Below are 14781 nucleotides of genomic sequence, written 5' to 3'. Positions count from 1 at the left end.
TATCCTAAAATTCTGTACTTCCCCCTGGAACACCCCATTGTTGCCTGTTCAAAAGCCCGGTACAGATGAGTATCGACCTGTGCAGGACTTAAGAGCAGTCAATGATGCGGTTGTTAGTATACATCCAGTTGTACCCAATCCATATAACCTGCTTGCTTTAATTCCGGGCGGGGCTACTTACTTCACAGTCTTAGATCTCAAAGATGCCTTCTTTTGCCTCCGAATTGCCACAGAAAGTCAATGTATTTTCGCTTTCCAATGGGAGAACGCTGTAACGGGCTCAAAACGCCAAATGACTTGGACAAGACTGCCCCAAGGGTTTAAAAATTCACCTACCCTATTTGGTTCAGCTCTAAGTCAAGATCTACTGGATTTCGAGTCCATCCCAGGAGAGTGTGTATTGTTACAGTATGTAGATGACTTGTTGATAGCAGCAGTTACAAAAGAAAAATGTCAGCAAGCAACGCACGATCTACTACACATTCTCTGGAAGGCAGGATACAAGGTGTCTAGAAAGAAGGCTCAGTTGTGTTTGCCAACTGTCAAGTATCTGGGATTCCATATCTCTGAAGGTCAAAGGATTATGGGGCCAGAGAGAAAAGAAGCTGTCTACCAAATACCAATACCCAAGAATAGAAGACAAGTGCGAGAATTCTTGGGGGCAGCAGGCTTCTGTAGGATATGGATTCCCAGCTATGCGATACTGGCAAAACCTCTGTACGCAGCCATCAAAGGTACAGAGCATGACCCCTTCCCTTCTTATGGACCCAAGAACAGCAAACGGCATTTGAAGATGTGAAGAAGGCTTTGATGAGTGCCCCAGCATTAGGTCTACCTGATCACACACGACCATTCTACCTGTACGTACATGAGCAAAGAAGAATGGCTGTGGGAGTATTGACACAGTACTTGGGATCATGGCAAAGACCTGTTGCCTACATGTCTAAGCAACTGGATGCAGTGGCCAGCGGACTTCCACCTTGTCTAAGAGCCGTAGCTGCAGCCGCCTTGCTAGTAGCTGAAGCCGATAAACTCACTCTGGGTCAAGAACTTTATGTACGAGTCCCACATGCAGTACAGACGTTGTTGGATTACAAAGGAAATCATTGGTTTAGTAATAGCCGTATGACCAAGTATCAAGCAATGTTGTGTGAAAACCCAAGAGTGCATTTAGAGACTGTAAACACCTTAAATCCAGCTACCCTTTTGCCACAACCTACTGAAAGTCAACATGATTGTTTGGAAGTAATGGATGAAGTATTCTCAAGTAGACCAGATCTTCGTGATTTTCCCATCCAGAACCCCGATGTTCAATATTACACAGACGGCAGTAGTTATGTGAAAGAAGGGATCCGCTATGCAGGATATGCAGTAACAACAATAGACAAGGTGATAGAAGCTCGGCCACTGGCAAAAGGAACATCAGCACAAAAGGCAGAATTAATAGCACTAACACGAGCGTTACAATTGGCTGAAGGTTTAAGAGTGAATATCTATACGGACTCTAAGTATGCGTTTTTAACCACTCATGCCCACGGAGCTTTGTATAAAGAAAGAGGACTACTGAATTCAGAAGGCAAAGAAATCAAATACGCAGCTGAAATCCTACAACTATTGGAAGCAGTGTGGGAGCCGAAAGAAGTCGGTATCATACATTGTCGAGCGCATCTGAGAGGAGATGGTGATGTAACCAAGGGAAATCGGATGGCAGATAGTGCAGCTAAGCGTGCTGCTGAATCAGGAAGACAGGAGTATGTGGGGCATATAGCTGCTCTTATACCAACTCCACTGTCCCAATGGACTCCAGTTTATACAGCTCAAGAAGAGGAGTGGTTAAAGACTGAACCGGGAAAGTATTTGGAGAACAAGTGGTATCAGCTAGAAGATGGAAGAATAGTTATACCAGCATCACTAGCAGTAGAAATTGTCCAGAACTATCATAACGGGACACATTCTGGGAGAGACAGTACAGAAGAATCTCTCAGGAAACATCTCTACATACCAAGATTGTCCAACTTGACTCAGGCCATTGTACGTAGATGTGTAACGTGTGCTAAAAATAATGCAAGACAAGGACCAGTAAAGCCACCAGGAGTCCAGTTTATGGGGGGACTCCCCATGTCCGATCTACAAATAGACTTTACAGTGATGCCTAAATCGGGTGGACATCGTTACCTGCTGGTAATTGTGTGCACCTATTCAGGCTGGGTAGAAGCATGTCCTACTCGTACAGAGAAAGCAGGAGAAGTTGTAAGATTCCTGCTACGAGAAATAATACCCCGATATGGACTACCCTGTTCTATAGGATCGGACAATGGTCCAGCTTTTGTTCACCAGTGCCTACAACAACTGACTCATATGCTTGGTATAAAGTGGAGGCTTCATACTGCATATAGACCCCAGAGTTCTGGTAAGGTAGAGAGAATGAATAGAACTATTAAGAACCAGTTGGCTAAAATGTGTCAGGAAACCCAACTTAAGTGGAACGTTCTCTTACCTATAGCTTTATTGCGAATTCGCAGTACCCCTACCAGAAGGATGGGCCTCTCTCCTTTTGAAATTATGTATGGGCGACCACCTCCCGTACTTGGTAACTTAAGGGGGGATTTGAGTCAGTTGGGAGAAGGAATTACCCGGCAGCAGGTTGTAGAGTTGGGTAAGACTATGGAGGAGGTACAGAAATGGGTACAAGATAGATTACCTGTGAATATTTATCCCCCTGTTCATAGTTATCATCCAGGAGATCAAGTGTGGATTAAAGAGTGGAATAATGTACCGTTAGGGCCCAAGTGGAGAGGTCCTTATGTTGTTCTTTTGTCTACCCCTACAGCGATAAAAGTAGCCGAAGTGACTCCGTGGATACATCACTCCAGGGTTAAGCCAGCAGCAGTCGATTCTTGGCAAGTTACAGCAGATCCAGAGAATCCCTGCAAGATCCGGTTGAAACGCACTACTCAGTCGGAGTAACGAGGAATTATTGTGGATTACAAATTTTATTGTTACAGGTGTGAGTGAGAAGGCCATAATAAAGCCTGTCCGCTTACCATCACATAGTGTATAAGCCAGGAAAGTCTCGAAGGGACACCTGTGAAGACGAGCAGAACTCCATTCCCTGCAGCCCTCACATCCTGGAAGCTGAGGTTCCATCGCACGGACGAAGACTGAGGATGACGGCGAAAGATGTGCTTCTGATTGTGTTTATTTACATGTGTTTTTATATTCAGGAAGGTAGAGGTACCGACACTCCTAGCTGTGAGGTATGCATTAAGACTACGAGAACAGGTAACCATATTTCCCAAACCCTAATTTGGCATTCACAGTACGAGTGTAAAGGAGAGGTATCAAAATGTAGATACCTAAATATAGACTATAGTGTGTGCCATTTAGGAGTAGGAGAACCTAAGTGCTTCAGTCCAGAGTATCAACCTCGTACAATTTGGTTGACTCTCAGGAATGGAGATCCTCAGGGGACCCTAATTAATAAGACGGTGTTAGAATCCGTACATTCTTCGGGTGTTCTGCTATTTGATGCGTGTAAAGCGATATCGAGTGGTAGAAAGCCGTGGAATGTATGTGGGGATCTTAGATGGGAGAGGACGTATGGGTCTAACGATAAATACATTTGTCCCAGTAGCAAAAATAAATATGTGAGTCCTAGATGCCCAAATAAAGACTATAACTTTTGTCCATATTGGTCTTGTGTGGGGTGGGCGACTTGGGGACAGACAGTAGACAAAGACATGATAGTGACTAAGTTGCCGACTAGCCCATATTGTAAGTCTATGGAATGCAACCCAGTCCATATACTTATTAATAACCCCGACAAGTTCTTAGATAAGTATGGAAATTTATTTGGGTTTCAAATATACGGGACGGGTTTAGATCCTGGGACATTATTGTTTATAGGAATAGAGACTGATACGGTATCCTCCCAGACTCATCAATATACCATTCCTTTTATGAAGAGATGAGTATAGATAATAAGATCCCCCATAATGCTAAAAACCTGTTCATCGATTTAGCCGAAAGTATTGCCGGTAGTCTTAATGTTACCAACTGCTATGTGTGTGGAGGTACTAACATGGGAGACCAATGGCCTTGGGAAGCAAAGGAGGTAATGTCCGGTTCTGAGGCAGTTGACCAATTAATATCTACACAAGCCGATTATCATATGAGTGTTAGAGGTAAATCTGAGTGGAGATTAAAGACCTCCATCATAGGTTATGTTTGCATAGCAAGGAAAGGAATAATGTATAATACTTCTGTAGGAGAATTAACTTGTCTAGGGCAAAAAGCTTATGATGATGATACTAAAAATACAACTTGGTGGTCGGCTTCAAATGTCTCAGAACCATCTAACCCGTTTGCTAGATATGCCAGTTTAAAGGATGTGTGGTTTGATTTATCCATCACATCTACCTGGAGAGCCCCAGCAAATTTGTACTGGATCTGTGGTAAGAAAGCCTATTCGGAGTTGCCACAGGACTGGGAAGGGGCATGTGTGTTGGGTATGCTCAAACCATCCTTCTTCTTGTTACCGATTGAAACAGGTGAGACTTTAGGTGTTAAAGTGTATGATGTGAATCATAGGAAGAAAAGGGGACCCTTAGAGATAGGCACCTGGGAAGATAATGAATGGCCTCCCCAGCGTATCATAGATTATTATGGGCCAGCCACGTGGGCAGAAGATGGTACCTTTGGTTATAGAACCCCTATTTATATGCTCAACCGCATTATAAGATTACAGGCGGTGGTTGAGATTATCACAAATGAGACATCACAAGCGCTCAATCTCCTAGTGAAACATAATACCAGGATGAGGACAGCAGTATACCAAAATAGATTAGCCTTGGATTACCTTTTGGCAGTAGAGGGAGGTGTATGTGGGAAGTTTAACCTAAGCAATTGCTGTCTTCAAATAGATGACGAAGGGCAAGCAATAGCTGAGCTTACTAGCCATATGGTTAAACTAGCGCATGTGCCTACTCAGGTATGGAAAGGGTACAATCCAAGTAGTTGGTTTGGTAACTGGTATGAGTGGTTTGGAGGGCTTAAGGCAGTGGTAGGTGGAGTCCTACTGATTTTACTGTTGTGTCTACTCCTACCGTGTCTTATACCCTTAGTAGTTAGGTCTGTGCAAAGCCTGATAGGAAGTATAGCAGAGAGGAAGGCTGCTGCACAGATAATGGCGATATATAAATATAAGGCTCTAGATCAGGGAGAACCAATGCAAGAAGATGAATGTTGAAGATTCACATCATAAGATAAGTCTGGTCTGGTTCAAGGTAACTTGCGGTGTAAGCAAAACTAAGGTTAAGTGATGCCTCAAGTAATTGTAAAATATCAAGAGGCATCAAAGGGGGGAATGTGGTGGAATCTCGGTAAAAATAAATTTAGTAGGCCGAGATTACCACGTGGCATGTGTACGTGCATATGCTGACGTATCGATCAGTTGGATGCACGAGGCAAGATACGATCAGTAGTGTACGGAGCATGTGCAAGAATACAGGATATAGTATTCCCCTCCTCCATTGTGCTGGACAGGCCATGCGGTCAAACAGGAAGTTAATTCTTATTTGTGTTGATTGGTTAAGAGAATGTGCGGGTGGAGCTTAATATGGGAGGAGTTATATGCCTATATAAGGAGCCTGCACTATTGTCCGGGGCTCAGACTTTGCTGTATTTTGGTGACATTAGTCCCTCTGAGTCCCGATCGGTGATCCAATAAAGAATCTCTTCCTTCCTGAAGAAACCTGTGTCCATCTCTCTGTGCTTGGCTTCCGTCAGTTTCTCCGGTATCACCTCTAGTGGCTGTCTACTTGATAGCCACTAGAGGGCACTTCCTGATTCATAGCAAAGATTTTCTTTGCTAGAGCGTCGCTGGACGTCCTCACGCTGTGTGAGGACCTCCAGCGTCGCTCAATTCCCCGTAGGAAAGCATTGAAAATCTTTTTCAATGCTTTCCTATGGGGAGACCTAATGCGCATGCGCGGCATTGCCACGCATGCGCATTAGGTTTCCTCAGCCAGCGGGCGGGATCAGTCTCGCCCACCGGCTGACGTAATTATTGGGAGGAGCGACGCCGACCCAAAACCACCGCCGAGGGACATCGGCGGGGTCTCAGGTAAGTGACCTGAAGGGGTTTTCACCCCGTCAGCTACCTGGGATGGAAGGTGGGAGGGAGAGGGGACCTGTAGTGCCAGGAAAACGGATTGTTTTCCTGGCACTGGAGTTTCCCTTTAAGCTTTAGTTGTTCTGTTACCATAGTATCCCTTTAATTAAATAGTTTTGCTGTATAAACTGCACAATTATCTGCCATTTCGGTATTAAATCACTTTTGTGTACACCTTACCGGCTGTGACTCATACAGTCTAAGTCATAGACTTCACTTACTGCAGTGTGTAGAATTTAGATATTCTTATCTCCTGCTCTGTTAATCACCTGCTAAGGCCTACAGCAGTGGTCTGATTAATGTTCAGTGAAATGTTTACTCCAAGTACCATTGCCACTTCACTAATTTGAATTGATCATAGTGCCAGGAGTCTTTATGTGCAGCATTTTGCTTTGAAATGGAGAGGGAGGGGGGGAGCTATAGCAAGGTCGCACAAGGGGCCACGCAGAGAGGGGGTGTACAGACAGCCGAACAAAGGGAATAAAAGTATATTTGGGTTCTCCACTCCGCTACACCGTTCAAATAGAATTTTATTATAATGATAAAAAAAGAAAATATGACAAGTTGGAATTTTACATTTGTTAACGAAACACTATGGGGTCAGAAACACAAACGTATTACTGACTCTTTATTATTAAAAACATCATCTGTATCTCTCCCCTTCTCCCGCCCCACTAAATATCGCAAAATCTTACCTTTATTCCAGTCTACTGTTGCTGGCTTTACACCTGATGTGCCTGCTTGGCTGACATCAGTAGTGATGATCTGAGCCAATAGGAAAACATTGCATTGGCTGAGATTGTGAAGGAGCCAGAACCAGCACAAGCCAAACACAGCCCTGGCCAATCAGCATGTCCTCATAGAGATGAATTGAATCAATGCATCTCTATGAGGAAAGTTCATTGTCTCCATGCAGAGGGTGGAGACACTGAATGGCAGTGCACTGCCCCAGGAAGCACCTCTAGTAGCCATCTGAGGAGTGACCAGTTGAGTTGTCACTAGGCTGTAATGTAAACACTGCCTTTAATCTTAAACACTGTTTACTGCAAAAAGCCTAAAGGGACTGATTACACTCACTGGAACAAATACAATAAGCTGTAGTTGTTCGGGTGACTGTAGTGTCCCATTAAGCACTTTACTAGCAAAACACATCTCTGATACGTATATGTTTTAACTTTTTTAGCCCAAGCATAGATACATTGATGTTTAGGATCTTTTATATTGTCTATTTATTGTAATATCCTTAAAATCAATTTAGTAACAGTCATGGGAGTCTTACCCCAACATGCAGGAAAGTAAAAAACCCACAAAAGGTGGATCCGAAAGACTTATTACCGAGCCTTAGAATGGCCGGACTTAACGTATTAATACAACAAGAAACAAGGTTAGGGTAAGCAAAGGTCACAAATACAGAAATACACATAGTATATACAAAGCTGGGTCAGGATACCAGAAAATCACAAGTCAAATACAAGCTGAGGTCAACAACAGCAATACAACAAGAGAGACTTCTATATAGCACTAACGTGTATCAGGACAGAAACCACAATAGGGCAATGAGTAAGGGTTAATAGGTTCAGAAGAGTTTCTATTGGTCCACGTCATCTCTGCAACCACAAACAGCATGGGTTCACCTAGATGACGCGGTCCCTTTAAGGGTGTGATGTCATGGGAGTTTATTTAAGGAAGTGCATTTTGGCCTGAAAACCAGCAGAGGGAGCTTTTCGCGGGACCGAAGGTGAATATACTATTCAGGCTGCACAGCAACCTGGAGCATTCGGGCCGCGCGGCCTGAGGACTGCAGTAGTGTGGCCACATGGTGCATTCTGCCCGCGTGGTCCGAGGAGAGGAGCAGCGTGGGCACCGAGTACACGTAAGTTTGTGACAGGAGCATGAAGTCAATATTAAAGTGAGGGCGGGTTGCCATGACACTTCCTTGCAACTACCCTGCATCAGAAGGGATGACTAATTCTGCACATTCACTCAGGAATCCCCCTGAGATGTGTTATGCTGGTAAAGTGCTTAACAAGTATGAGAGTTAAACTTGTTAAATATTCCTTTTTATCATTTTAATAAAATTCTATTTGAACAATTTGACTCTGAGCTTTTTTTTTTATTTGTTCACTTGTATCTGGCTGAGCATGAGGACATCTGCTGCACACAAATTGCCCCAATGTGAATGGTGAAATACTGTTTAATTATATTCATACAGACTGCCCCAGAAATATCTATTGTTAAATTACAGCAGCTGATGTTTAATAAATAATGGCTAAATTAAGCCAGCTACTTAACTTTATTCCAGTACCGTCAGCAGCCCCCATGCTGGACGTTGCTCTGACATCATAAGGTCACTGGACAATTGTCCAAAGCAGTGCTTCTCATTTAGAATCTTTGTGGGCCATAGTACAATGCACGTGTTTGGCTGCAAACTGCCAATCAAATTTGTCTTATAGAGAATTATTGAATCAATAATACATTATGAGAAGTCCAGAACACAACACCATCCACCTCCAATAAAAAGGTCGCCTGAGAGGGGGCGGAGCCTAGCTTCCAGGCTGTGCAGACGTGCAGAAACCAAGCTCCTGACCAAAATTGCCTTTCTGGGGGAAAAACACCCCAAAATCAAGCACATCCACTGCCTGGAGGACAACAAGCAAGGAGGGGACGCCCGGGGAAACTATTTGACACCCGACTCATGCATGTCACAAACCGGGAACCCTGAAAGTCTGCTGATGCCTACCTGGGACCGAAACGGGGAGAGGCGGCCGCTCTCCTCGCTAGAGAACAGGCTCACAGACCGCTCTAACCTCCCAACTCCTACCTCCCCCCCCCCACCCCCGTGGACCGGTGGGGGACATCCCGGTCCACGCAGGGCGCTTGAAACACGCAAAGCTAAAGACAAGAGGCCGTTGCCGGAAAACTTGGTAAGCCACGCGGCTCCTCAAGATGTCCGCCGCATCGCAATCACAGCGCAGCCCAGCAAGCCAGACAGACCAGAGCTGGAGGGAGGCCTTCGAAGCCCGGTTTGAAGCTATCTGCCAAGCCTTCTGGGACCGCATTGCCCAACGTGAACCCCTGCCTACCCCTCCCGAGATGGGACCTACCTGCCAACCAGCAGCGGACACCTGTCCATCTTCTGGGCCGGGAGCCCAACTGGAGGAATCTCCAGGCCGCAGTCCAAGTACCCGCAGGGATGACCGCAAGCCGGAAACCCCGGGGACCCACGATCCTGCCTCACGACGGAGGAGGATCCATGGACAGAAGGCGCCAGCTCCCATAACAGCCCAGAGCCGAAGAGACAGGGACCTGTCACGCTACACACAGCGCCTGCAACACGAGCAGGGCAACCCACGCTCCCGCACATCGGAGGGGAGCACTGCTAAAGCTGACCAGAAACCAGACTCCACGGCGGCATGCAAGAGGCATTGGCTGAGGACGGCTGAGCACACACTCACCAACCCGTCTCCTGAAGCCCATCTACGGCCTGGACTCTGACAACTCTAATGTGGACACTGGTACCTTGAGTAAAGTATAGCATACACACGCTCACTTGCACTTTGATGGAGAGAATAACCTCTCACTGTAGCTTTGACTTTAGATGTAATACTATTGTTTATGCTGACGCCCAACCAGCTTGAGCTTCAGCTTGAGCTTGAGCACAGCAAAAAAAAAAAAATTCAAAAAAAAAAAAGGTCGCCTGAGCCAGGAGAACCACGATGTGGCTCGGGCAAAATGGCTGCAGAAACTCAGAAATGCAGCCTCTATGGAAACCCTGCGGATGAAGGCCTAAAATCTACAGCTAGGGAAAACCATTGCAGTCTGCTAATTGCTGTGGGAAACGAGCAGGGTTGTGGAAATTTAAAAATAAATTCTACTTGCCCATGGACTAAAATGGTAACCCAATCCACATGTTCCTCATGACAGGCTACTTCTCCTTTCCCACAAATTAATTTTAATTAGAACTACAAGGGCCCCTTCCTAAGCATCTCTCCCTCTGTCCTTACTGTGCTGGAAGTGGGTAGTGTGGTGTGCCCTGGCTGTGTAATATGTGGGAGTTTGTTGACTTTGTGTAATGTGAAGGGCGTAGGCTGTTTGTAATGTTTTTTTTGTTTTTAACCAAAGTGAGCACTAAGACCAGGGAATGATGCAGGAAGCTCAGTAGCAAGCAGATTGCTGCTGATTACGATGCGCTTGAGATTTAGGAAATTACCTCACAATCCAGTTGAGTCCAGGCACAGCCAAGACAGACATTGCGCACGAGGAGACTTTTCTTCTGTATGTGTTCTCTGTGCTAACTTCCAGCTGCAAAAAGCATCTTAAAATGAATCACTGTAAAGGAGACAAGATGGAAGCATCCAGTTGCTGAACTGAGCGGCATGAATTTTTACATTAAATTTTATTTTTCACACCTCACAAATGCAAATTTGAGAAGATACGTAAATATAATGCACATTTTAGGCTAAAAGAGAACTGAAAAATTCTGCTTTGAAATTTAATATAAATATTTGAAATCTCCCACTTTAGAGAACCCCCGTATATAACCTACTCCATTATAACTATGTACTATGCTTAGTAATGCCATAATATTAATCACTAGATGTGTGCATTAATGCTTATTATCTGGTATCTGGTAAGAACAAATCAAATTCCATTTAATGTAAGCCAAATTTATCAGTGTGGGGGTTTAAATGTGAAATCCCAGACGGATTGATTAGTTCAGGCATAGATTAAAAGCAATTTGGTTCTACCTGTGCTGATATCTCTGGTATGTTTATGAAATATTACAATGGTTGTATTTACTTTGAACATAAAATACAGTTAATATAAATCTAAACTTGGCTTTACTTCAGGATTTTTCTGTTTATATAAATCTGATACCAGTGTTTTATAACATTCACTTATGAACTTTGTATTCATACTCTTAGCCCTGCACTCTATTTTTCTGTAATGGTCACTCGTACTGTCATGTTGAGTTACTCTGTACTATAATTCAGTTATTTGCCTCTTTCTCTTTTGCAGTTGAATCAAACTATTGGTGGGAAACAGAGGGCAAAGTGCCCCCGCAGTACAGCTAGACAAGATGGCTTCACTGAATGATGATGAGTGCACACCGCTTCTGAGTGCTTCGCACCCCGGGTAAGATCATCAATAAGAAAGCCATATATCCCTTTGAAAATAACACTTGGGTTTTTAACAATTTGTTGGAGTTTTACCTGAATGGATGTGTAGTAGTAAATGAATTCTCTTGGGATTCAGGATTTTTTTTTTTTTTTTTTAGTTCTTCCACAGGAATTTTTGTAGAAAGTTCATTTGGAAAGTATTTCGAGCAGTATTGAATCCTTTGAAAAGCTTATTAAGTTGACTCCGTAATGTTGGAGAGTTGGGATAATCCAGCTCAGTGACCGCTGGAATGGAATAACTGAAGTTATTAATGGAATAATACTTTGAAGGAGAAAGCAGGGGCTGTTCTTTTAGCTTGCGTTGGAAGCATTGCTAATTCTGGTCAGCTCTGTATATACTTAATAAAAAGGAGATTTTTTTTAACTAAAACGAGAATTGACAAGAATACAAACTGAATTTCAAAATGGAGTCCAAAAAAGTTGAAGTAGAACAATTATTTTTGGCTATTTTGGTCTTAAATTTGAAATTCACTCTATATTCCTTACATTTTTACTTTACTTTACTTTTAGTAACCCTGCGAGTGTAGCATCATCAGACAGACCACCATTAATATTGAGAGTATTAAGACTTTTTGTCATTTGCATTGTTTTTGTTTTTATTGAGATCATGTTTTCTCTTTAGGGACATTGTCGAAACTATTACGCAAAATAAAAGCAGGTGGTGGTCAATTCGTGTAATGTACCTTACGATGTTTCTCAGCAGTGTAGGTAAGTGAAGAAGACCAAATCTAACAGTCTATCCACATGACCTCATTAAAATACGTAATGCTGCATAGGCAACATGTATTCTACTCCGCACAGTTTATTAACATTTTCTTTATTAAGTGTTTAAATGAACACTATAGGGTCAGGAACACAAACATGCCCCTCTAAATATAGTAAAATCTTACCTTTGTTCAAGTCTGCACCTGCTGGCTCTGCCCTTGATCTGCCTGCTTGGCTGACCTCATCAGAAGTGATTCTCTGAGCCAATCACAATGCCTTCACATAGGCTTGGGTGAGACTGTCAAGGAGGCAGATTAGGGACAGAGCCAGCACAAGCCAAACACAGCCCTGACCAATGAACATCTCCACATAGAGATGCATTGAATCTCTATGAAGAAAGTTCAGTGTCTGCATGCAGAGGGTGGAGACACTAAATAGTAGTGCTGCACACTGTGCAGCACTGCCCCAGGAAGCACATCTAGCAGCCATCTGACGAGTGGCCAGTGGAGGCATCCCTAGGCTGTAATGTAATCACTGCATTTTCTCTGAAAAGACAGTATTTTACTGCAAAACGCCTGAAGGGAATGATTACACTCACCAGAACAAATACAATAAGCTGTAGTTGTTTTGGTGACTATAGTGTCTCTTTAAGGATTAGAGTTTAAAGGAACACTCCAAGCACCATAAACACTAAAGTGCACTCTAGGGGTTATAGTGCCAGGAATGCCCTGGTGTCGTATCCCCCCACCAGTTGGATATTTTTTACAAGGTGTCCATCAGGTGCTGCTCTCTGCCTCTGCTGCTACCTCGGTGAAAGCCGGAAGCTTAGTGTCTGAGCTACACAGTGCAGAACAGAGCTCAATGGCTGATGCTCTTAGACAGTGAGCTAGCCCTACACTTAGCAGGAGCTTCTGACTCTCCTGGCTGCTGACACTGCCCTGCATATTCCAGGGAAGAACTCAAACAGTTCTAAAAACCAGAGCAATCCTTACACCATAACCACTACAGAACTCTGTAGTGGTTATGGTATTTGGAATGTTCATTTAAAGGATCACTATAGTGTCAGGAAAACAAAGTGGTTTTCCTGACACTAGTGCCCTGAGGGTGCCCTCCTGTGGCACTGAAAACCCCTTCAGCAGCTTACCTTAATCCAGCGCCGGGCTCCCTTGGCGCTGGTGACCTCTCCTCCAACGCCGGCGTTGGCTCCCTCTGTCGCGCGCGCATTCAAAGTGTCCATAGGAAAGCATTTCTCAATGCTTTCCTATGGACGCTCTGCCGCGATGGAGGCATAACATGCCTCCAGCGTCGCAGATACGCCTGTAGTGGCTGTCCAGAAGACAGCCACTAGAGGCTGGCTTAACCCCAAATGTAAATATAGCAGTTTCTCTGAAACTGCTATGTTTGCATCTGAAGGGTTAAAACCTGAGGGACCTGGCACCCAGACCACTTCATTGAGCTGAAGTGGTCTGGGTGACTAGTGTCCCTTTAAGGAAACAGTTTGACACAAAACTAGGAGTCAGACGCATGCCTGCACCATGACTACAACCTACAGTGGGCTACCTTGCCCATTTAGTATATGGTTCCAAAGGGCTACCGCCACCTAAGTTGAGGAAGTCCATTTACCCCCTGCAATTTCTTTAATCCACTTTGTGGTGGAATGGTACCCCTAAGCCCAATTGGGCATTGCCAGGTGGCCCTTCTCTCACCATGCATTGTTGGTGATTGGGGGAAAAAAAGATGCTTTAAGCACCAAATAACTTAAGCTTAATGGGACAGTTTTAGTGTGTAGATCATGTCCCTGCAGTCTCACTGATCAATTATATGCAGCTGAGGACTTTAATCACTTTGTTTATGCACCTCCCCAGGCTCTGACACAGTTTCTGTGAAAAAAGGTTTACATTTTACAGCACAGTATCTTTACTCTAACAGTTCTTATATCTTGCTCTGTTAACTAAACTTTAATCACAAAAAGAGGCTTCTGTAGACCCCAGCAGACAATTAACAGAGCAGGAGATAATACTTTGTAAATTAGAACCACATTATTCAGAAATTCAAAGTGAATTTCAAATTTAAGGCAAGCATAACTGAATTGGAAAAACAGTTCAGCTATTTTTGTTTAAAATATGAAATTCACTTTGATTTTTGTTTGATTTCACTTTAGTAAGTAACTGTGACACTGCAATCAGAGAAGTTGAACAATTTAAACTTTTTTCAGGAAATGTGTATGAAGTCTGTGTGAGAAAGCCAGGTGTAGCAGACTACCAGTATTCCAACTGGATACCTCCGCTAGTTTCGCCTCTTAGCTGAAATCAAGAACTGTGTGTTTATAGCCCCTTTCCCCAGACATCAGACGACACATGATGCTCGGAAGGATAATTAGTTTTATTGCACAAAATGCAGCCTTTTATGCACAGCCCCCCAGCATGGGGTCTCCATTCACTGTATAGCAGAACCAGCCCAGGATCTTTGTGTCTGGGAGAAAATTGTGTCAATGCCCGCTACACTAATTATCTCCTGGATACAGAGAGCCAAACACAGAAAAAAACAGAGTGATAACATTCCCGAACCCCGATATACATCCCCAGATAGCTCTTGCTGGAGCGCACAATCTGTCCAAAAAGTGCTCTGATCTGTGGGGAAACGCCACTCCATTAAAGTTTGGAGTGGCTGCTACAATAGTCCTGACCGGAAGACAGTTCCAGGTTTTTACAGTCACATGCCGGT

General features: G+C 43.9%; 1 protein-coding gene across 2 annotated transcripts in view; it reads left to right on the top strand.

Moving 5' to 3' along the window:
* The window catches only part of MFSD8 (major facilitator superfamily domain containing 8), a 39725-nt gene that overhangs the window by 6499 nt on the left and 18445 nt on the right, over positions 1 to 14781 (top strand). Inside the window, exons 2-3 of one of the 2 annotated variants that reach the window (XM_063458425.1) lie at positions 11192 to 11308; positions 11975 to 12060. In XM_063458425.1, the coding sequence (XP_063314495.1) occupies positions 11253 to 11308; positions 11975 to 12060 (142 nt within the window). In that variant the 5' untranslated portion in view covers positions 11192 to 11252. Of the gene's footprint in view, positions 1 to 11191; positions 11309 to 11974; positions 12061 to 14781 lie in introns of those variants that run through there. The other variant, XM_063458426.1, reaches the window with a different exon arrangement.

This window comes from Pelobates fuscus, chromosome 6, assembly GCF_036172605.1.
Source record: "Pelobates fuscus isolate aPelFus1 chromosome 6, aPelFus1.pri, whole genome shotgun sequence".
In the NCBI taxonomy this organism is placed as follows: Eukaryota; Metazoa; Chordata; class Amphibia; order Anura; family Pelobatidae; genus Pelobates; species Pelobates fuscus.
Note: the sequence above shows the minus strand (reverse complement) of the source record. Positions and strands in the feature narration are given on the sequence as shown.